The following is a 21,152-nucleotide window of genomic DNA, read 5'->3' as shown; positions in this document are numbered from 1 at the left end:
TAATCTTAAACATCATTGGGATACGTGATATAAGCATAACTATAAATGAGTTTTCCTTTTTTTTTTTTTTTAAATTTCAGTTGTAGAAGGAAATTAGAAATATTATTACAATGTATAACTGTGCCATATTAGTAGCTTGTTCTGAGAAATTCTGCTAAAGATTGTGATAATAGTATTAAGGTCAATATAACATTTTACAGAAATGAAATATTGATATGTACTCTGTACCAAGGTCTTTTGACGATCATATAATATAGATTTCAAAAATGATCAATTATTATATTAAAACAATTGACAGATTGTTTTTTTTTTTTATCCTAAGCAGAATCAGAAGAGTGCTGACTTAATCATGGTTTATTTACACAGAAAATGAAACAATGCAGCTTTTAGTATCAAAATGTCTACGATAAAATTTACTGATGAGCAGAAAATGGTCCACCTTTACCATGTCTGCCCCTGTCAGAGGGTTATAATTCTATGTGATGTGTATCTTCTCTGTGTTGAAGCTTTCAAAAATAAGATTCCATTTAATTTAATGAATTCTTTAAAAATATCTCTCCATAAAGAAGCCATGTCCCTTTATTTGAAATTATTTGCATTTCCTTCACCAAAGGGTGCTCTATGATCAGCTTGGTTGAAATTGGATAACTCATAATTTTTTTAAAGCTCAGGAGGCTTTAGCTCTGACAGGTGAGATTTTTAGGGGTACTGTGAGCAACTGAGCTTATAAGGGCAAATTCCTTGGTATCACCTGTAAATTACTTCCCAGTTCCAATGAATCCCATTCGAGGTAAAGTAGTATAGCAAAATTGGTCTGATCAAATAAAAGAGCACAGTGTAGTGAAGACTTTGTGAAAGTCCCATTCATTATTATTGAGGAATTACATAGAACAGGCAAACACAAAGCTCTTCTTAATCATTTAGCGGGGAATTTTTTCTTCAAGAACTAAGAATTTTGGTTGGATTTTTTTTCAAGAACTGGGAATGTAGTACAACCCATATATACGAAACAAGATAGTATGCATATGAAGTTTTATTCAAGAACTAGTTATTCAGCAACAGTGTTACAGCATTTTCTGAATGAAAATGGATTTATCTTAAATTAATTAAATTGAACAGTGCAAAAAATTGGTTTCTTATAACACAGTATTATTTAGGAATACTGCAATCAAAATACTAGTTTGTTTTATCTCACATACATTTATTTACTCTGTTTGATAACAAATATCAAATAAAAAATGCAGTTCAAAACATAGAAAACTTATCTAATTTTAAGATTTATACAAAGTTTTAATAACACTGAAATATTCAGCAATTGTCGCATATCTGCGGTGATTTTCTTTGATCTTTCTGTGGTGATATATCCCATATCACATATATATGCGATAATACTTTCCACGTCCCCTCATATATTACTGCAGGAGGCAGAAATCAGGTCATGAGAAAAAAAACTGAATTTATTTCACAAGTTTGTAACTACAGTAAAATGAACATGTTAAGCTATTTCTTAGCCTTTAACTAAATTAAAATATGTGTATTTAACTCGGTTGAAAGTTCCCAGTCGTTCAAAAGATTAATCCATTTTGAAATTTTGGAAGTTACGGTAATTATTATCTCCAAACTTCAGAAAGTTCAACTCCTTGATATTTGCTTCTGTGATTTCATATTTGTTGAGTGCCTGGCTCGAAGATAAATTGTCAAAACCTTAAAACTCAGTTAAAAAGTCAAATCAAATTCACTAAGAATGTCCGACATGTTGGAGAGCTTGCTTGAAATGAATCTTAAGTTCATGACACGCTGAATATTTTTTTATTGAATTTTGACACTCTCAATGAAATTTACGTCATCAGACATGCGACAATTTGCTTACATCATAGACGCCTCGTACTATTGGTTATATCGTTTTCATGGGGCGTAAATCTTGATTTCCATGCCCCATGAAAACGATATAATCAATACTACTCGGCTTCTATGATGTAACCTATACAGAATGCTTGATTTTTACATGATCCACAAAATATCGTTCATGATTTATCATCCATTTATTATAAGTTCATTGTCAAAAATGTAAAATTAATTAGAAACTTGATTATTTTCATTATGATGAATTTCTTCATGTAAAATCAAGTCCACTTCATAGCAATGCTCTACATAATCTATATTACGTGTATCTGTTTTCTTTATACTATATGTATCTGGTTATTTTTTTCTGCATTGGACAAATTGGAGTTTATAAGCACATTTTGAGGTAACATTAATTCTTAAGAACATGCATGTACTACATGCATCATTTAGCATGTAGCAAGTCTCTGGCGATTTCTTTTAACAATGTTATAAACAGTCATGAGAAAATATTATAAAATTTTACGAAAAATAATGATATCAGAAGCATTGGTCCAAATACATTAAAATATTAATGCATTAATAGCCACAGAAACAAATGGTTTAACTTAAAACATGGATGATAGAACTAACATTCATTCTTCCTCAGTACGTACCATGTACTCTAATTATCACATATATCACTATACATTGCACTACATGACTTTTATAAGTGAACAGCTAAACATTAGAACACTTAAATCAGCAATATAAAACACTTTAAATACATAATAGGCTGTGGAACATATTACACCTAAGTAAGAAAAAAGAGCACAAAAGTTAATAGACTACTCATTATTATTTTAAAGATTCTAAATGATCTTATTATGCACTGATGTAGGAACCTCATTTTACATGTATTTCTGTTGAGTAGATTTACTCATATCATATTTAATAGTATATAAATAAAGCTTGCTTTGATGGCAGTTTACAAATTCTGGGAAAAATTACAATCGTACCTCGTTATCTTGTACTTGATGGAACCGAAAAAAAAAAAAATCCAGGTATTGGAGGATTCAAGATATACCCGGTACAAGTTAATTACCTAACCATTAGTTATTGGAAATTCCAAATCACCTAACATATCTTTAATATTTGAGAATTCTGTGTTGAAATTCAATGTATCAAAATGCTAAATTAACAAATCAAAAGAAAGTGCAATAGCTTTATGTGTTATTTTCTAAAAACATGGCTTCTTTTTTGTGTGAAAATATTCAATGTACATATTCAAATTCAGTATCATACATACATGTACGAGGTCACAACTGAAAGCTAACTTTTCCACAAGGAATTTAACCTGTATATATGCTGGATGTCAGACTCATGATGGGTAAAGCTTGTAGCAAACCTGAAAATTTTCAACAATTAGTCAGAATGAATACAAACTATGAACTGTTTTCCTTCGTTGTAGTTTTGGAAGGGGAGCTATTTTAAGGAGAATGCATGGCGACTGTACCGCTAATTTTTGGCTTGTAAACTGACACATTCTACACATACATGTATATATTCTCTAACCTATTGTTAACATTGTAATACTGATATGATATAACAAATACATACATGTACGAGGGTCATTCAAAAAGTTCGTAGACTTTTGTCCTAACTTTTTTATTTAACGTCATATTATATCCAAATTTGGTACAAATATTTTAACAACAGATTCAAATAATTTGAGTAAAAAAATTGGAATGTATTCTCATATTTATTAAAATTACCAAGGATTTAGAACAGCAAAAATGGGGTCACGGAGCACCGTCAAAATTTAGAAATTTTCTAATTTTCACTTTATAGTATTTACAGCTATACCTCTAATAAATGGAGCTGAATCGAAATAAAATTTACATGTTTAAATAAAGTATTGCTGCATTAATTAAAATGAAATCAGGTTATGTAATATCTCGTTCCATTTAAAAGATATCAGCTTCTAAATACATATGGACTTGATTAAAAAAGGCAAAAAACCATGACGCTGTAGGACGTCACGGAGCAGCAAGTAGCAATAAAATTAGACTTTACATTCGGGAAACTTTTTCTACAAGCTTAAAAAATCCTTATAATTCAGAATTTGTATAGAAAAAAATCTGTGTATTTGTATTTAGTTGAAAATACAATTTTTTGAGTGGTTGCGAGTTTGAATCGGACGATGGATTGTCTGCAAAGAAACAGGTTAAAGTTAAAAATATTGTCAAAATAGTTAGGAACGTCATTGAACGTGATATGTGCTTCAATGTTGCAGAAATAATAAAGTTGCATGGTAAATCAAAGAATTTGAAAACAATAACATTCTAATTCAAGCTATATTTGTACAATTGTTAGCAAACCAGGTGTTAAGTATTGTGGATTATTGTTTTGAATGGAGAAGACGCAACAAACCGTGTTTGAAAGAACAAAAATGTGTATACTTTTGGCAAACTTTCTCAGCGTTGTTTTTGACGTTACAATACTGGTTAACCGTGCTCCGTGGTAACAAAACATGTTGCTTTTAATTTTGGCTAACGTGAGTTCTGTTTAATCAAATGGAATGAAACTTCACACTTCGACAAAATAAATGTTTATGTTTACAAAAATGTGTTGATCGATAATCTTGTAATAATCATATGACGATGAGAAGCATTGTCTACGTATTTTTTGAATGACCCTCGTACATGCTTTATCATTAAATGTAGTAGGATTGTTTAACCATATAAAACAAACGTTTTGTGACCCATTCTTAAACTGTTAAACAACATATTGATTTACATGTATCTCTGAATGAATTCTGAAAACACTTTCTAAATTAGAATTTTTTTTAACTTTTTTGATACTCGTCTACATCTTATGATTCTGTAAAGCATAATAAAGATTTGATCCATAATTTCCAAATGGAGACCTTGCCCAAAAACATTTTAACACTTTCTGGACAAGCTTATTGACAGAAAACAATTTGACAAGCCTACTGAAACAACGCCCTCTGTTTCTGGTTTTTGGTTCAGATTAGTAATGCAGCACCACCAGGGAAGACAACTCCCAGACTCCATATTGTTACATCAGCACTATTAATAGACAGTAATTAGTTAACATTAGCAAGGCTCCTGTTATGTCCCATCCTCAGAATTGTCATCTAAAAATTTCACATGGGTAAATGGGAACATTCCTTTTTTTCCATTCACTTCGCCTTCCCAGAGTCCATTTGAATTCATTTTTGTCACAATAATAGTTTCACCTTTCTGCAATGATCAAGATCAAATACATGTATATACATATTGTTAGAATTATACCTGTAAAATAGAAACATAATCCAAACATTTTTAGAAAAAAATTGCTAACTTCATGTTCCATGAAAGATCTATTTAATTATTTCAGAAGGCAGTATTTGCTTTCACTCAAATTGAACGATTGAGTACAAGTATAACACACAAACCTACCTCTAGTTTAAGCTGAGTGCGGTCATATGCACTCGGTATCCTTTGATGGATGACTACAGCTTTTGCTGGAAGCTGAATCTAAAACATGGGAAAAAATCAGTTAGAAATTAATCATCATATAAAAATTTCTCAGCAATGTTTCTTAACATAGTCATGTGCATGTACATATGCCAGATAAACAAGTCATCTTTTAATGCAAGAAATATGATTGTTGGGGAGGGGGGGGACCTTCAAACTTTCACTTCAAGATTTCCCTTATTTGGCTATATTGCAAACAAGGGGGAGTTGGGCACACTTTCAATGTTCATTTTCAATAGTAAAAAGTTGTGGAATATGGAAATAAAATAGTGGGAGGGGGGCCCTGATACTACATGCCTGATTTTAGCAATTTTTGTGTGTTTTTAGCCAGGCTTATTGCTCAAAGAGCAATTGCCGGCTTATGTGATCCTGTTCAAGGCAGGATGTTGACCCCATAGTCGCCATTTTAAAGTTACGTGCAAAAATATAGTTCTTACTCTCAACCGCTTTTGAGATAATACAAACGCTAAATAAAGCAACAAAAATAAAACGAAGTTTTATCTATATAAAATAAACATTAGTAGTAATGACTTTGAAAACTTCATAAGTCAAAGAACATAGTTCATTTTTGATAATCAGTGTTACCGTAGTTCTCTACACATACAAGGTAAAGCAGGAGAGGGAACCAGACTGGCCTGTTTGTTTACATTCGGCTGCGATACCAGATTAATTCCGATTCTGACAAAATCGGACCGTAGAATTAGGATTGAAAAACTCACTGTCAGTGTCTTATCATTTATATTGATAGTTTTAAAATAATTTTTTCATCAGAATTTAAACGTGATTCATGTAAGAAATCCATTCTACTCTGTAAATGAGCCTGGCTCTCTGTACTTCTGAGTACTTTGATTAAATTCTCTTTGTCAAATAAAGTTTAGTATTATTTTGAATCTTGACAATTACAAAAAAAGTTGCAGCAGATTGAAAAATTCTAGAAAAATATTATGATGCATGGCACAAAAAAAGAATGTTTAACACTTCATTGAACACAATTTTTTTGTACTTTTGTCCTATCCAAATTTTAGTATTTCTGTATTCTCTCCCCTTATAAGAATCAAATTTTGAGAATTGATTATGCTATGGTATATGTACCTCTTTGATTGGCTGGGTTGGGGGGGGTTTAACGTTTTATATGTGTACTCACCTCTTTGATTGGCTGGGTTGGCGTTGGTGATGGGGTTGACTGGGGTGGAGCAGCAGGGGTCGCAACCACTGGGGGACTGTTTGGGTCATACTGAAAAGAAACAAATAAACTGAATTAAATAGAGTTATTTTGTTACCTATAAAATATTTTAAGCCTCAAAGGGTAAAAATTAAACCAGCTAGAACTTGGTAGCTCTACAAAATCTGTATATTCAAAGATGCACTTGCATTTTCAGTTTTGTATGCTTAAGTCTTCAGTATCGCGTAAATGCTTTGGAACTTAGTCAAGTAAAATGCAAATGGAATACTGGTCAAACTTATGTGAAGAGCATTGTTTTTGACCACTGATTCGCTTTACCCTTGTCTAATTAACTTTTTTAGTACAAATAATGCTGCTAGACTGCTTTAGTCCAGACACAAACCTATGAGACCTACAGGATTGACATGACCCACATTTCCTCTGACCGCCCCGATACTAACCTTTGAGAGTCTGACCCACATTTCCTCTGACCGCCCCGATACTAACCTTTGAGACGTAAGGGATGGGAACCTGACCATTTCCTTTGACCTCTGCTGATACTAACCTTTGAGACCTATAGGACGGGAACCTGACCCACATTTCCTCTGACCGCCCCGATACTAACCTTTGAGACGTAAGGGATGGGAACCTGACCATTTCCTCTGACCTCCGCTGATACTAACCTTTGAGACCTATAGGACGGGAACCTGACCCACATTTCCTCTGACCGCCCCGATACTAACCTTTGAGACGTAAGGGACGGGAACCTGACCCACATTTCCTCTGACCTCCGCTGATACTAACCTTTGAGACCTATAGGACGGGAACCTGACCCACATTTCCTCTGACCTCCCCTGATACTAACCTTTGAGACGTACGGGACGGGAACCTGACCCACATTTCCTCTGACCTACGCTGATACTAACCTTTGAGACGTAAGGGACGGGAACCTGACCATTTCCTCTGACCTCCGCTGATACTAACCTTTGAGACCTATAGGACGGGAACCTGACCCACATTCCTCTGACTGCCCCAATACTAACCTTTGAGACGTAAGGGACGGGAACCTGACCATTTCCTCTGACCTCCGCTGATACTAACCTTTGAGACATAAGGGACGGGAACCTGACCCACATTTCCTCTGACCGCCCCGATACTAACCTTTGAGACGTAAGGGACGGGAACCTGACCCACATTTCCTCTGACCTCCGCTGATACTAACCTTTGAGACCTATAGGACGGGAACCTGACCCACATTTCCTCTGACTGCCCCGATACTAACCTTTGAGACGTAAGGGATGGGAACCTGACCATTTCCTCTGACCTCCGCTGATACTAACCTTTGAGACGTAAGGGACGGGAACCTGACCCACATTTCCTCTGACTGCCCCTGATTCTAACCTTTGAGAGTCTGACCCATACTAAACTTTGAGACGCACGGGACGGGAACCTGACCCACATTTCCTCTGACCTCCCCCGATACTAACCTTTGAGACGTAAGGGACGGGAACCTGACCCAAATTTCCTCTGACCGCCCCGATACTAACCTTTGAGACGTAAGGGACGGGAACCTGACCCACATTTCCTCTGCTGTTTCTACAGGTCCACCAGTCCTTTTCATCCTTAGAGATGACTTCTAATACCTCACTCTTCCTGAACGGTAGATCCTCCGGGTCCTGAAAAAGATTCAGTTATCATTCAAGACAAACAAACATCTCCTAAACTGTATCTGATATAAAGAGTAAATCAAGAAGATCAAGGACCAAAACTCTGGCCTATTACATTTCTTTGAATCATTCGTAGGGTTCCCATTGCTTTCTTGATCATTTTATTTTTACTAAGGTTTCTCTGCCAAATCCTATGATTCATGTAATTCAGTGCATTGTAACAGTTGTTTATAAAAATCAATCTGCCAAAATTATTAGCAAGGTCTCAACTTTTTCTTTTGTGAGAGGAAGAACAGTACCTGTATCTTGTCATAGAATTGTAGATCTACTTGATACAGTATTATTTTCCAGTTAAATGTAATTTAATTTATTGATCCCATTGTAATGATTTCTGCTCTATTTTCTTGTGCTGCTGTAAGAGCTGACAACTTAGGCTGCATAAAGCCAGCTATGATCACTAATACAGTACTGTAAATCACGTTTTATTCGTGAGAACTTTATTTTCGCGTAATTACGCGAGACAATGAGCTCGAGAAAATTTCACTCTCGCGTTTAAAAGTATTCCTTATGATTATATTGAGTAAAAACAGCAATTCTTGAAAATTATGTCTCGCTAATAAAGAGTCAATGACTATCTCGCGAAAATAAAGTGTCGTGAAAATTTAGTGATCTACAGTATTGTACAACCTTCTGCTAATGTACAGATATGTTTTACTTACTCTTCCTGGAAAATCAAATTTGGCAACAACCTTTTCCCTGGGTGCCTGGAATGAAATGATTCAACATCTTTAGGTGAAGAATTCATTCTAATTTCTAAAGACTATTAACTGATATACAGTCTGGATACTTTTTGCACATTGAATCCTACTTAATACAACTCAGTGACTTAGTGGCTAAGAAAACATCTGGGTTTTTTTAATTCTGTAAAATATTTGTGAATTTTTAACTCTTCCATAGGACCATTAAGCATAATAACACATTGATGAACCAAGCATGAGATTGTTAATAACAAAACAAAACTTTGTCACAGAAGTCATTATAGAAGATCAGTTCCTAAGATTTGCTTCTGTGAACTACTGACCTATATATATATGGTGCATAATAAACCTCTTTTCAAGTATTTTTGAAGTGCCACAACTTAATGATATCAAAGGCATCTGCCCAATGAAAAATTTATTTGTATCACTGTGTACTAAAAGTGATAGCTGTTGTAAGAATACTACATGCAAGTAATATCATATGATATAGGCAGTGCACTTTATCAGATAATTTCCTTGTTTTTAACATTGCTTTACATATCTTACCTTGAGATTTGCAATGTGTTTTAAGTGAACTTAATGTGAACTTCCCAGTCATTTTAATATGTCTTTACTACGTGTAGTAAATTAAACACTTTGAATATAGAATACACAGTATGTCTATTACTTACAGGCTTAGTAAATGATTGATACCTAAATGCAGAGTTTCAGGGTTGTCCCTGACACATGGGACCAGAGAATTTCTCTGTCTATATTGATGTAATCCCCTGGATATTTTGGTATTCCTTCTAAACTCCCAATCTGGGGGGAACCCCAGATTTCATTTTACTTAAATTCTTAGGACAACCTTGAGTTTACTAAAAGATTTATTTAGTGAGGTGGTGTCTAAATAATGTACTCACAGGCTTAATTAGTGAGGTGGTGTCGAAGTAATGTACTTACGGGCTTAATTAGTGAGGTGGTGTCTAAGTAATGTACTTACGGGCTTAATTAGTGAGGTGGTGTCGAAGTAATGTACTTACAGGCTTAATTAGTGAGGTGGTGTCTAAGTAATGTGTTTTGTAAAAGCTAAGAAGACTAGCAATGTCTGAGAACTCCTGGTCACCGATCCTGAATCTGGTTCCTGTCCCTACGTGGATTCTGTTGATGATGTAGTGGCTGATCTTGTTTTCTTCTCTGTAAATAAAACCGAGAATCAGGAAGTCAACACACTAGTATCAAGTAATACAGTCCTTAAAACGGTATTAATATCTGCTTCCTTAATATACAATGCTTAATATATACATGCTATAAGGCCAAACAAGGCCAAACAAAAAAATAGGTAAGGTTCCGGTTACACCTTCCAAAAAATTAGGATAGGTAGGTAGGGATTTTTTTTTCCTTTACAAAATATTTAAAATTTTTCTTCATAATACATATAATTGATTTGCAGGTGGCATTTAAATGTGGCATGATAATATACTAATCAACACTGATGTGTGCCTAGTTATGAAAATCCCCCCCCCCCCCAGTCATTATTCTCTAGGGGTCATAATTGTCTTTACACAGGAAAGAGAGAATGTTCCGGAAAAAAAAAATGAAATTCCCCCCCCCCAAAAAGTTTAGGGTCAGGGGTGAACATGGTGAAAAATAGGGAAGGTAGGGTAACTGGAACCACACAAATATTTTATTTGGCCTAAGGTATTATCATTGGGCAAATGTAAATATTAATATTTAAAAATTATCAAAACAAGCTTATATTTCATCAAATTATAATCATTTATACAATATTTACTGGTTAGATTTCTTTCTATCATTCAAATAAAATTATAATTAGATTCCACTGCTTGTGATTCAGTACTTGTACTTACTTGACACAGAGAACAAAGTCTCCCTGTATAGACTGACTATCCCTGACCAGAAATACTCCCGAATCTGTTGGATTTAATATCTCATTGGTCTCGTCTCGCGAAAGGGTCCCAAAATACCAACTATAAAAGAAACAAGTATAAATATAGTTTAGACCCACTGTCAACACATTTTGTTTTCATTTCAATTAATACTATGCATAAAGTAAACCATTTTTAAAAGTATTCCACAATTCTTTAAATTACAGAAATCAGGACAAAAACAGAGACTCAAGTTAATACTTTCAGAACAATATTGAGCTTTTTAATCAGGTCTGGCAGAAAGTGCTGTGTGATATTTTATACCAGTTAACTGGTATATCCCCATTTCGTTCTTCATAATATGTAACGTTATTTTTTTCAATGCTTGTTCAGGTTTTATAAAACGTTACACAGAATTACCTGCCTGTTTTTCAAGTAGAATATGGTTGCAAATGATGCAGAATTGTTTAGAAATTGAAAGATAATTAACAGCTGGCTGCTACATCATACATGAAACATCTTTAAGTTAAAGCTGAATCTCACTATTGCGATGTGATCCGAAAAATTCTTGTGCACAACAAACTCAGCCAAGCACTTGCGAGAACACAATAAACCAGACAATGTCAATATCAACTCCAGAACACGAAATTTGCATTTGTGTTTTCATGTAAGATGGAAAAAGCTAAACTGATTATGAATTTTATATTGTGATACACTGCAATAAAAAATTCAATATTGCATTATATCACAAATCCCAATAGGACTTTTCAGTTGTGATACCCAGACTACATGGACTACTGGCAGATTCAAATCAGCAGGGCCAATAACTTTTAAGGGTAGCCAGTCCTGTGGCAGCTGTTGTTCCTAGTGAGTTTGGAACCCTGAGTAAACATGACTCAGATTTCCTCCAGAGCTTGAAGAGGATATAAAATGTTTGATCATGATTTTGTGTAGGACTTCATGTTTTTATCACTTAGTCAGTAACTTAGTGGCTCAGATATTTCCAATTTTTATGAGAAGCTCAGAATGTTCACAAGTCAACCTGTCAACATCAAACAGAATCACAACTTTGTACTTTTCATGCCTTTCTAATAATATGCAATTAGTGAACTTCAATCCCAGTCGAATGTGAACTCAATTAATAGTGATCCCTATTGGGATCAAAGTACAGCTTCTGTCTTAAAACTACCGATTAACTTTCAACAGTCATTCTTTTTTCTTATTTAGAGACTCCTTTACATTTGAATGCACTTGTCAAATCGAATAAGTGCCATGCAATATTCACTTGTCCCTAATTTTTTTTCACTGGTACTGAACAAGCGGAGAAGCCTTAATGTCGAGCTCTGTAACATGCAGTGAACACAGACTTAAGAAGGTAAAGTCAGAGGTAAAATGCAAAACAACATTCAAAAAGGTCCATCATGTAAATGAAGCTGCACTAGCCCTTACAATTTCACTGTCAGACAAATTATAGCAAGCACAACGAGCGTCGCTTCGCGACGCTCGTAACTGCGAGCTCTAACAACAATGCCTGGGCGAAGAGAAAATTTGGACTACTGCACATTCATATTCCATAAAATTTTTTCCGCAGTAATTTGGACCCACAATGCATCGCTTCGGACACAAACTATAAAGCAACGTTCTCGCGAGAATAAGGACAAAAGTTAATTGAATAATCAATTTGCCTTGTTTCATGAATTTATCTGTTTACTGCAGAAAAATAGTCATAAACTGATTGAAATCACCTGCTCAGGCTTCGGTTTGGTAAAGCAACAATGTCTTGAGAAGTCAGAGTCTTAAACGCACCAAATGTCACGTGCGGTTTGACAAGTCTGATCTAAATGAAAACTGGATTAGTATCTGCGCTCACCGTAATGGTAGCACTGTCATCATATTACATATTATACATATGTGTATGATTTTACGAACTGTTGAGAATTAAAGGCCTGATACTTTGTGTCATTGCTTAGAAGACTGCAAAATATTTAAAACATAAAGAACTTTTCCACATAAAAGTAACAGGTCCTCTAGGTAGTCTTATAACAGGAAAAGTCAACTGCACATTAAAGTCATTAACAATTATGTCATTCACAAGTTTTTAAAGTTCTGAGTCATAACATTACTGGAATACCAGCACAGTTACCCTGGTCAGAATTGTGCTGACAATGGACAGTCATAATTCTGTATTTGTTTTTATTTTATTTTTAGCTCAAAGCCTATAAAAGGTGTCTTTTTGTGTTTCACATAAATCCAGAAAGGCAATATATCTATCAATCTTCTGTATTATTGATGGACTTTTTTTTTATAGGAGGGGCTGTCTAATTCGAGTTTCCTTTTGACTCACAAATAAATACCTGTATTTATCCTCTGGGTCAAAATCACTCGCCATTTTGGAGGCTTTCTTGACGATCTACGTTAATAAAAAAACACCATAGATACTATTTCAGTCGACTTGTCCAGGAAGCTAAGTGGTTCATAAACAAATATGGCGGGGTGTCATCCGGGAAATTTCGTCAGTGCTTTATAGTCTCTAAACAAAATCAAATAATTTGTAATTTAATAGAATATATATTCTTTAATATATGTTCTAAAATATTTCATATTTATTGAACCAAAATTAATTTCTTGTATTTAGAATTTTTAAATCGTTTTGAAATATGATACACATTTTCTTTAGAGATTAATTTCATGGCAGCCCCCATTCATCCACAGAATGGCGGCAAAGATAAACCAAAACACTATTTTGTGTTTATTTATTTTACTGACTGCCGCAGTGATTGTCATAAACTCAGCAAGACTGAGTGACCCTAAGATTCTACTGCCATACCATAGCTCTGTCATCACAAATTTCACTTTGAAAATCAATTTATCGAGAGAAGAAGCTAGACTTCCAGACAGTTGTTACACATGGTAGGTCGCTGTTGTCAAGCCACAGTGATTATTTCTTAACGTCCCCCTCTATCTTATTCAAGTTTGTTTAGTCAAGTAATGATGCAAATAACACTTGAACCATGTCATGATGATAAAGCATACCAGAGGTCCAGCATAATCTCTTTATATAGCTGTATGGACTGAATATCACTAATTAAGCTATTCAAAATAGCTTGATAATATGTTTAACGGTGTGACCGTTGGGGCAAGTGCAATTGTACCATAAAAAATACACTTGAAACATTGATCCACCACTTCAAACATCAAGTTGCACCAGACATCTAGACTGAGACGTAACGGAGCTCGTCAGGGTTTATGGAAATAGCTGAGGAGTGTGACTAAAATGGGTAGCGAAACCCAGGCCGGGCTGGGAATTTCGAAACTGGAAACCGGGTTTTTGACAATAACAAATTAAATACTCGTTCTTTCTTCATGAAATTTACGGACATAGTTTATAATCATATTATTTGCCTTCGCTGAAAGTTTTAACTCAGCATATTGTGTTTTTCAATGATTATCGCCAATTGTCCTTTTCCAGATGACTAAAATGGGTAGCGAGCCCGGTTTACTCATTTTCGCGATTTAAACTTAATTTTGGCAACATATTTACAATTATTTCTGTTGGATCTTTGAAATTAAATTAATGGAAATTGAACTATATGAACAGGAACTCAGAATATTTAAATTAATTAAAACTCCCAGCTAATTATTACCTGTATACCAAGCTAGCTGTGCAGACATTATCATATTTACTGATAATAACTTCAGGAATCTTAATTAGTCTTTTAGTGAATCTTCCAACCCAGATGTGCTGACATTACCCCAGTATTAAATTTCAAATTAATACTTGAACTCCAAGCTAATTGTGAAGAAAAAACTTGTCAATGATATAATTAAAATATATTTTGACTGTGGTTTGATTTGCATATTTTTAGTATTTTTTCCAATTTCTTTTTTAGATGTATCGGTCAATGACTAAGAAAAAATCTACATTCTTTCTCTGTCAATAATTCGGAATTATTTAGTTTATCCCGGGCAAACGCGTCCGGTTTTGACCTGTCCGGGGTCTTTCAAAAATGACAAAAACCCTAATAATTTACATTTAATTTCATAATGATTGAAAAATTTAACTATTTGTAGTTAATTATCGACCAATAAATCCAAATATCCCATACGTTTTCAATGCATTAAGCTTTAAATCGCGAAAATGAGTAAACCGGGCTCGCTACCCATTTTAGTCACCTGGAAAAGGACAATCGGCGAAAATCATTGTAAAACATAATATTTTGAGTTAAAACTTTCAGCGAAGGCAAATAGTATGATTATAAACTACGTCCGTAAATTTCATGAAGAAAGAACGAGTATTTATATCGTTATTGTCAAAAACCCGGTTTCCAGTTTCGAAATTCCCGGCCCGGCCCGGGTTTCGCTACCGATTTTAGTCACACTCATAGCCGAGTGTCTGGTTGAAACTAAACAATTTTGACAAAAAACATTATTTTTTGTTTCTTTTATGACTTCTACAAACTGAACCCTTATATGTTATTTATTTTATTTATATGGAATCCTGGTAGCAAAGGAATTCTGAGAAGGTTTCAAACAAAATTTTGCATGACATATGTACAGATTTTATTCAGAATTTCCTCTGTTCTTACACTTTAGTCTATTGAACTCTCTGTGCTCGCTATAAGCATTTAATAGCAAGTGCAGTGAAGTGCAGCAAGGCACAGCTTGCACTGCTAGCTCTAACAACAATGCCTGGACCAAGAGAAAATTTGGACCTACATGTAGTCTTTGATCTGAATGAATTTTTTTTCTGCATTATCCTTTCAAGTTTCTTATGATGTCATTAAATGATATGATGATAGAGTCTAGACATACCAAATGTTGCATGCGGTTTGAAGTGTTCAGAATTTAAAATAACCTGAATAGGTATCTGCACTTGCCCTTCTTATGTCCACACCATCAATGCGTAACAGTTTCTCACATTCAATCATTTTTTCAAAATTAAGAAAAAGATTAAAAGTCATAAATGTATGTGACTGACTAGACATATTTTGTACTTAAGACCAATATTTCAAGGTTGGACCAGCGAACCACTGTAACAAGCACAGTTGCATATAATGAAAAACTTTAATTTCAAAGCTTGCACTTTGACTTTGATACACCTCTTTGAACTTCATACTGCATAAAACAGTTCAGAATATGACTTCGATATTTAGTTGCACTTCCAAGATCTCACGAGAAACCTAGTGAGATTAGATGAAATTAGAATATCTTTTTTTAATTTCTCTACAAGAACATTATATTCAAGATAACTGCAGATATTCTCCTGCGATTAGATCTGATCCTTGTTGTGCATATTGAACATACTGTATGCAGGTTTATTTTCAACCCATGTTATTTTCACCCTTTTACACTTGTTAACATTTTTGCCCCGTTTTAAATTCACCCAGTCACGGTTCTGTTTAAGAATTCATACTGTGTTCTTTGAATTCACCCCGTTTTGAATTCGCCCATTGTAACGAGGGCGAAAGGGGTGAAAATAAAAAGAGGCAAATATTTCCCTGTATAAAGTTAACTACTATATTGTCACCAGTAATACCACTCTTACAGGCAGTCCACTCAGCAGGAAGTGGCCACGATTCAACTGGTTAACAGTACAGATGGAGAGTGCGCATTCTCAGCCGTCATTTCTGCAGTGTCTAAGTCTCCCTACAGGAAAACCTCCATGGTGCTCGCTGAAAATAAAGGTGATGTCTAAAACGAAAAAAAAAGAATTGATCACTCTTATAAGTATGATAAATACACCTGTATTCATTTTTTTTTTACAGATTCAGATTAGAAAGTGATTGTGTTTTTTTTTTAACAGTAACTGGAGAAGTACTTCGTTGCATTGTGATTGTGGAGGCGATATCGCGATTTGAGATCGAGACCACCACACGATTATTGTATCTAGAAGACTCGCCAGAGGAGCTCATAATTAAAGGATATGATGAAGAAGGTAGACATAATTGTTAAGATAAGAATAGGAAAAAGGTAGAGTTGATTGTTAAGAAGCCTACTTAATTATGGTAACTTTATTGACAGGACTTAAAAGTCTTGAAGGATGACTTTGATTTGTATTCTTTTTTTAAATGACTTTTGACCAGTAGTAAAACATTTTCAACAGTTCTTAAACCTTCACAGTTTTATTAATGTTTTTGGCTGCAATTGCAGATTGTATGGAAGGTTAAAGAAAAAATCAAAATTTTTTTCAAGAGTAAAAAAGAATTTTGTGTTTGTTGTAGGAAATGTGTTTTCTAGTTTGGCTGGATTGGAGTTTGAGTGGAGTTTACTCCCCGACACAAGTACCCAGCGAGAGGAGATGGTGGAAATCCTCAGGTTTGTCTGTCTGTAGTGTAGATAGAGGTCTATAACTGACTGGTATGTCTGTCAGTGGATTTACATCTATAGCTTGCTGGTCTGAAAAAAATTGGATAGTATAACAGAGCTTCAATGCCATTCATTGGGCCCCAAAATGTCCAATTTCTTGATTTATTTTCTCCATAGATTCAGCTGTCATCTCAAAATATCTGTGTGCTCTAGGGCTGGGACGATATATCGAGATATAAAAAAAAATAAGTTAAATATAAATATACATGTAGATATGAAATAAATAATAATTAACAACACTTGAGTAAAATATTTTTGTTTTACAACATATAAACAACTATTTTGAATAAATTATTCTCATTTGCAAAGAAATAATTGTTTATTTCAATGCAAAAAAAAGATTTTATAGGCAATTAAACATATCATGATACATATCGTTTCGTGGCTCAAATATCGTGTTAGTATCGATATAGAAAAAGTTGTATCGTCCCATCCCTAGTGTGCTCCTAACGTATTATTTCAATACTTCCTCAACAAATGTGTATGTACAAGTGGACTATGAAGAAGCTAACTTTTTGATGACTTCAATTTCAGGAGGGCTCTCAACAAAGGTTTTGGGGAACGTTTTGTGAAATTTGTAAAGAAAAATGTGAAGAACACATAATTTCACATACTTAATACTAACATTCATGGAGAAATAAATGAAGATACAGAACAAATTTTTGTGTGCAATAGTTACACCTTTTTTTTCAATGGATGGCACTCTAGCTCTCTGGTCATCCATCCTAAGTTTTTCAGACTAGCAAGCTACAGTTCTTCGGCTAATCCGTAAGTTTATAAGGAAATCATCCAGCTATTCTCTCTGTGAAAACTGCTGAGAATTTTATCAGTAAACTGACACTCTCCATTAATTTGGTCTGTTGTCATTAATTTGGACAATTTTAGCCATCAGAATACGTTTTTTTTTTTTTCATGCTGTATATTAAATTCATTGTGTTCAGTACCTATAAGTGGATATATCTTATAAGGCCTCTAATTTTTCAGAATCACCAAGTTCACTGAGTCTCACTATGTGATGCCTAATCACATACAGCAGCTGGAGGCCAAGGGTCTACAGGGAGATCTGATCCTGGTGGAGGGGATGAGGACCGGGAGCGCACTCGTTAAAGCTCGCATCAGGGACGGGGCATACAAGGTAGGGGAGTGTACTCGTTAAAACTCGCATCAGAGACAGGGCATACAAGGTAGGGGAGCGCACTCATTAAAGCTGGCATCAGAGACGGGGCATACAAGGTCTGGTGTATTCTACAGCAAACTATCAAACTTATTTCTAGTGGGTTCAAATATATTTACATTGGCTGCTATTGGTACCAATTGGTGTTTTTTGTGCTTGTATATTGTAATTAAGTTAAGCATATATTTTCTGCTTACAGAAAATAATAGGAGTAATAAACCAAAATTCAAAAGATAACTTCTATAAGTATCTGTAATCTTTTAACATAAATATATTTTTGTTTTAGGACGTAAAATCACCAGTTGTGAAGTTAGTAGTGGTGGCCAACTTAATCATCAGTCCTGCAGAGGCTTACATCTTAAAACACGCCACGATAAAATATGCAGTAAAGCTGATCAAACAGAGCTCAATGATAGGTGAGAAAACACACCACAATAAAACACGCCACAATAAAATATGCAGTAAAGCTGATCGAACAGCTCAATGATAGGTAAGAAAACATGCCACAATACATGTAAAATCGCCACAATAAGGGTACCTAAAATTAAAATTCTGGTTCTCAGGCCCACGCGCATCCGTTTAGAGGTAGCCGCATCGCTAATTTTATTGTATTTTTGATAAAATAAAAGGTTGGTATTGCGGAGATCAATCCAGAAAAAAGTTCTGTCCTTTTTTTCGTAGTTTAATACTCAAATATCACTTCCGGTAGCCATTTGCAAAAAGGATGTTCACACGCTGATAAGCAATGGATAAAGCACACCCTTTGAACAGAAATGGAAAGTATATCTGAATAAAAAAATATCTTTATTTTAAAGAAAATTCGAAAATTCAAATTAAAAAAATACCTCCCTCATCTACTTAATTGCGAATAAAATGATAAATGCCGCCCTCCCGCATCTTTTTTGGAGAAAATTGGCCTGAGAACCAGAGAATTAAATTTAGATAACCTAAAATATGCGGTAAAGCTGATCAAACAGAGCTTTATGATAGATGAGCAGTAAAAAGTTAATATCTGTGTTTGTTGTTACCCAACATTAAAGAGGCTGGGTGGTTTTGGCCATTTTTAGACTATTTTGATTTCCTTTAGGAGAAGAGCTCCATATAAAGATATAACAAAATGATCAAATTTTAAAACAAAAATTTATGAAATTCTTCTTAGCAAAAGATATCATATCCCAAAATTTATGGTATATCTGGTGGTTAATAAAAAAAATAATTTGTTGACCCCTAGCCTCCTTAATATTAGTAAAAATATATGTATTTTCGATGTGCGAGATTTCTTTGCTGCCCTTACAGATACCGAGGCATCATTATTTCTCTACAAGATATACCTGTTTTGTTTTTCACAAAAATTTCCCTGCCTTCCTATCAGATACCTAGGTGACATTATTCATCTATAAGATACTATTTTTGTTTTTGACAGAAATCTCGCTGCCTTCCTCCCAGTTCTTCCTGGAGGTACAGGATGACGGTGTTTGTAACTTAGACGCGAAAACCTCCATAGCAACAGGACAGGAAATCGGCTCCACGGAGATCGTGCTGACAGACAGAAGTATCCTTGTTCTGCTTACTTCCAGCTCTGACCCGCTACATCAATAGTTTTATTTCTATTTATACCAAAATTCTTGTTTTTCAAACTATTTTGAATTAAACTCGCAAGGTGCAGTAATAATTAGTTTTTTGATGAATTCATGATTTAGTTCAAAAGTTTAGTTCCAATTTTAAACAGTTTAGTTGAACCCCAGAAAGTATATGATTCCTTAACAGTTCTGAGATCTTAAGCAGGATGCCCTTGTTAAACCAAGTGCCATGTTGTACGTTGTGGCCCCTAGCTACCTCGGGTTTGTGGTGCTGCCGGACAAGAAGTGGGTCCTGGAGACTGAGAAAGAGTACACCATTGTCATTGAGCTGTATGATAAAAACAGCCACAAAATCTACCCTTCTGATGTAAGTACACCATTATAGAAATGTACAATAAAAACAGCCACAAAATCCACCCATCTGATGTAAGTGTGAGCTGAATGATAAAAATAGCCATGTTTTATAGAAATGTTTCATTCAACAATGAAACAATACTTAATGTTTGTAGAATGTTATACTGAGGGCCTTGTTTCCTAAAGAATACTTTGATGTGAGATTCTCCACTAAGAACGGGACTTATCACCACGTGTACACACTGAAGCCAGGGAAAACCAGCGTTGAAGGAGTCTTGAAAGCCATTGTACAAGAGGTGGTGAATTATATCCATAATAAGCTGCAAGTTTTTATTCGATGAATAAAGAAAAGTTGTTTAAAAAGAAACAGACAGAGGACAGACTATAGACAGTCTAGCCTTTCTTTAGCAACTTTCAAGGGAAGATGTTTGACTGTATGGACATGTAGGATAACTTTCAATTTTATGTTACATGACATTGTTTGTTTATATATAGAAAAATAAAGTTGATAATTTAACCAAAAATCACTTCATAAAATGTCATAAAGTCAACATCATTCATGTTCTAGTGAAACACATGTATTACTGAGGGTTAATATTTCACTGTATTGACTTGATCCTATGATGTAGAGATTATGATCTGTTTCCACTGTAGGATGGTACAGAGATAGAAGTTAACCCGGCTGTAAAAGGCTCCCGTTCGGTGGAGATTTTTGACCCAATTCGAGTGAGACCTGAGACCCTCTACTTTCCCTGGGACCCCCACTCACCCACAAGTCACCAGTACAGATTACAGGTAGCAAAACAAAGAATTGTCTGTACACAGATTCATTTCAATGCAGACTGAATGTTATGTTTGAT

At 34.7% G+C, this 21,152-nt stretch overlaps 2 protein-coding genes across 3 annotated transcripts in view; one reads left to right on the top strand and one right to left on the bottom strand.

Annotated features, from left to right (window-relative positions):
• Nucleotides 1–4,528: 4,528 nt before the first annotated feature.
• LOC134269714 (adapter molecule Crk-like) lies at nucleotides 4,529–13,326 on the bottom strand. 2 transcript variants are annotated; one of them, XM_062751920.1, is made up of 9 exons: nucleotides 13,173–13,326; nucleotides 10,801–10,920; nucleotides 9,973–10,126; nucleotides 8,912–8,956; nucleotides 8,097–8,201; nucleotides 7,391–7,414; nucleotides 6,508–6,597; nucleotides 5,286–5,363; nucleotides 4,529–5,087 (listed from the first exon to the last, which is right to left on the bottom strand). In XM_062751920.1, the coding sequence occupies exons 1-9, from the start codon at nucleotides 13,205–13,207 to the stop codon at nucleotides 4,956–4,958; spliced, it is 783 nt and encodes a 260-aa protein (XP_062607904.1). In that variant the 5' UTR covers nucleotides 13,208–13,326; the 3' UTR covers nucleotides 4,529–4,955. The 2 variants fall into 2 exon arrangements, with proteins under 2 accessions (XP_062607904.1, XP_062607903.1); XM_062751919.1 differs by lacking the exon at nucleotides 7,391–7,414 and having other exon boundaries at nucleotides 8,073–8,201.
• A 190-nt stretch (nucleotides 13,327–13,516) lies between these two features.
• The window catches only part of LOC134269712 (nuclear pore membrane glycoprotein 210-like), a 31,025-nt gene continuing 23,389 nt past the window's right edge, over nucleotides 13,517–21,152 (top strand). Inside the window, exons 1-10 of the mRNA XM_062751918.1 lie at nucleotides 13,517–13,728; nucleotides 16,366–16,502; nucleotides 16,622–16,753; nucleotides 17,040–17,133; nucleotides 18,169–18,319; nucleotides 18,645–18,774; nucleotides 19,782–19,910; nucleotides 20,133–20,305; nucleotides 20,448–20,588; nucleotides 20,947–21,087. Coding sequence (XP_062607902.1) covers nucleotides 13,532–13,728; nucleotides 16,366–16,502; nucleotides 16,622–16,753; nucleotides 17,040–17,133; nucleotides 18,169–18,319; nucleotides 18,645–18,774; nucleotides 19,782–19,910; nucleotides 20,133–20,305; nucleotides 20,448–20,588; nucleotides 20,947–21,087 — 1,425 coding nt within the window. The 5' untranslated portion in view covers nucleotides 13,517–13,531. The remainder of the gene's footprint in view (nucleotides 13,729–16,365; nucleotides 16,503–16,621; nucleotides 16,754–17,039; nucleotides 17,134–18,168; nucleotides 18,320–18,644; nucleotides 18,775–19,781; nucleotides 19,911–20,132; nucleotides 20,306–20,447; nucleotides 20,589–20,946; nucleotides 21,088–21,152) is intronic.

Source organism: Saccostrea cucullata, unplaced genomic scaffold (genome assembly GCF_032062105.1).
Source record: "Saccostrea cucullata isolate Sc308-1 unplaced genomic scaffold, CSIRO_AGI_Scuc_v1 ctg9623, whole genome shotgun sequence".
Lineage (NCBI taxonomy): Eukaryota > Metazoa > Mollusca > Bivalvia > Ostreida > Ostreidae > Saccostrea > Saccostrea cuccullata.
This window is presented reverse-complemented; position numbering and strand designations above follow the sequence as displayed.

Excerpts from the sequence above, each read along its gene's own strand:
- LOC134269714 (XM_062751919.1), bottom strand. The coding sequence starts at position 13,207 with ATGGCGAGTGATTTTGACCCAGAGGATAAATACAG. Across the intron at positions 8,957-9,972 it reads CCACCTCACTAATTAAGCCT|GCACCCAGGGAAAAGGTTGT; the intron begins GTAAGTACATTA and ends ATTTCATTCCAG. Across the intron at positions 5,364-6,507 it reads CAACCCAGCCAATCAAAGAG|ATTCAGCTTCCAGCAAAAGC; the intron begins GTGAGTACACAT and ends CCCATGTTTTAG.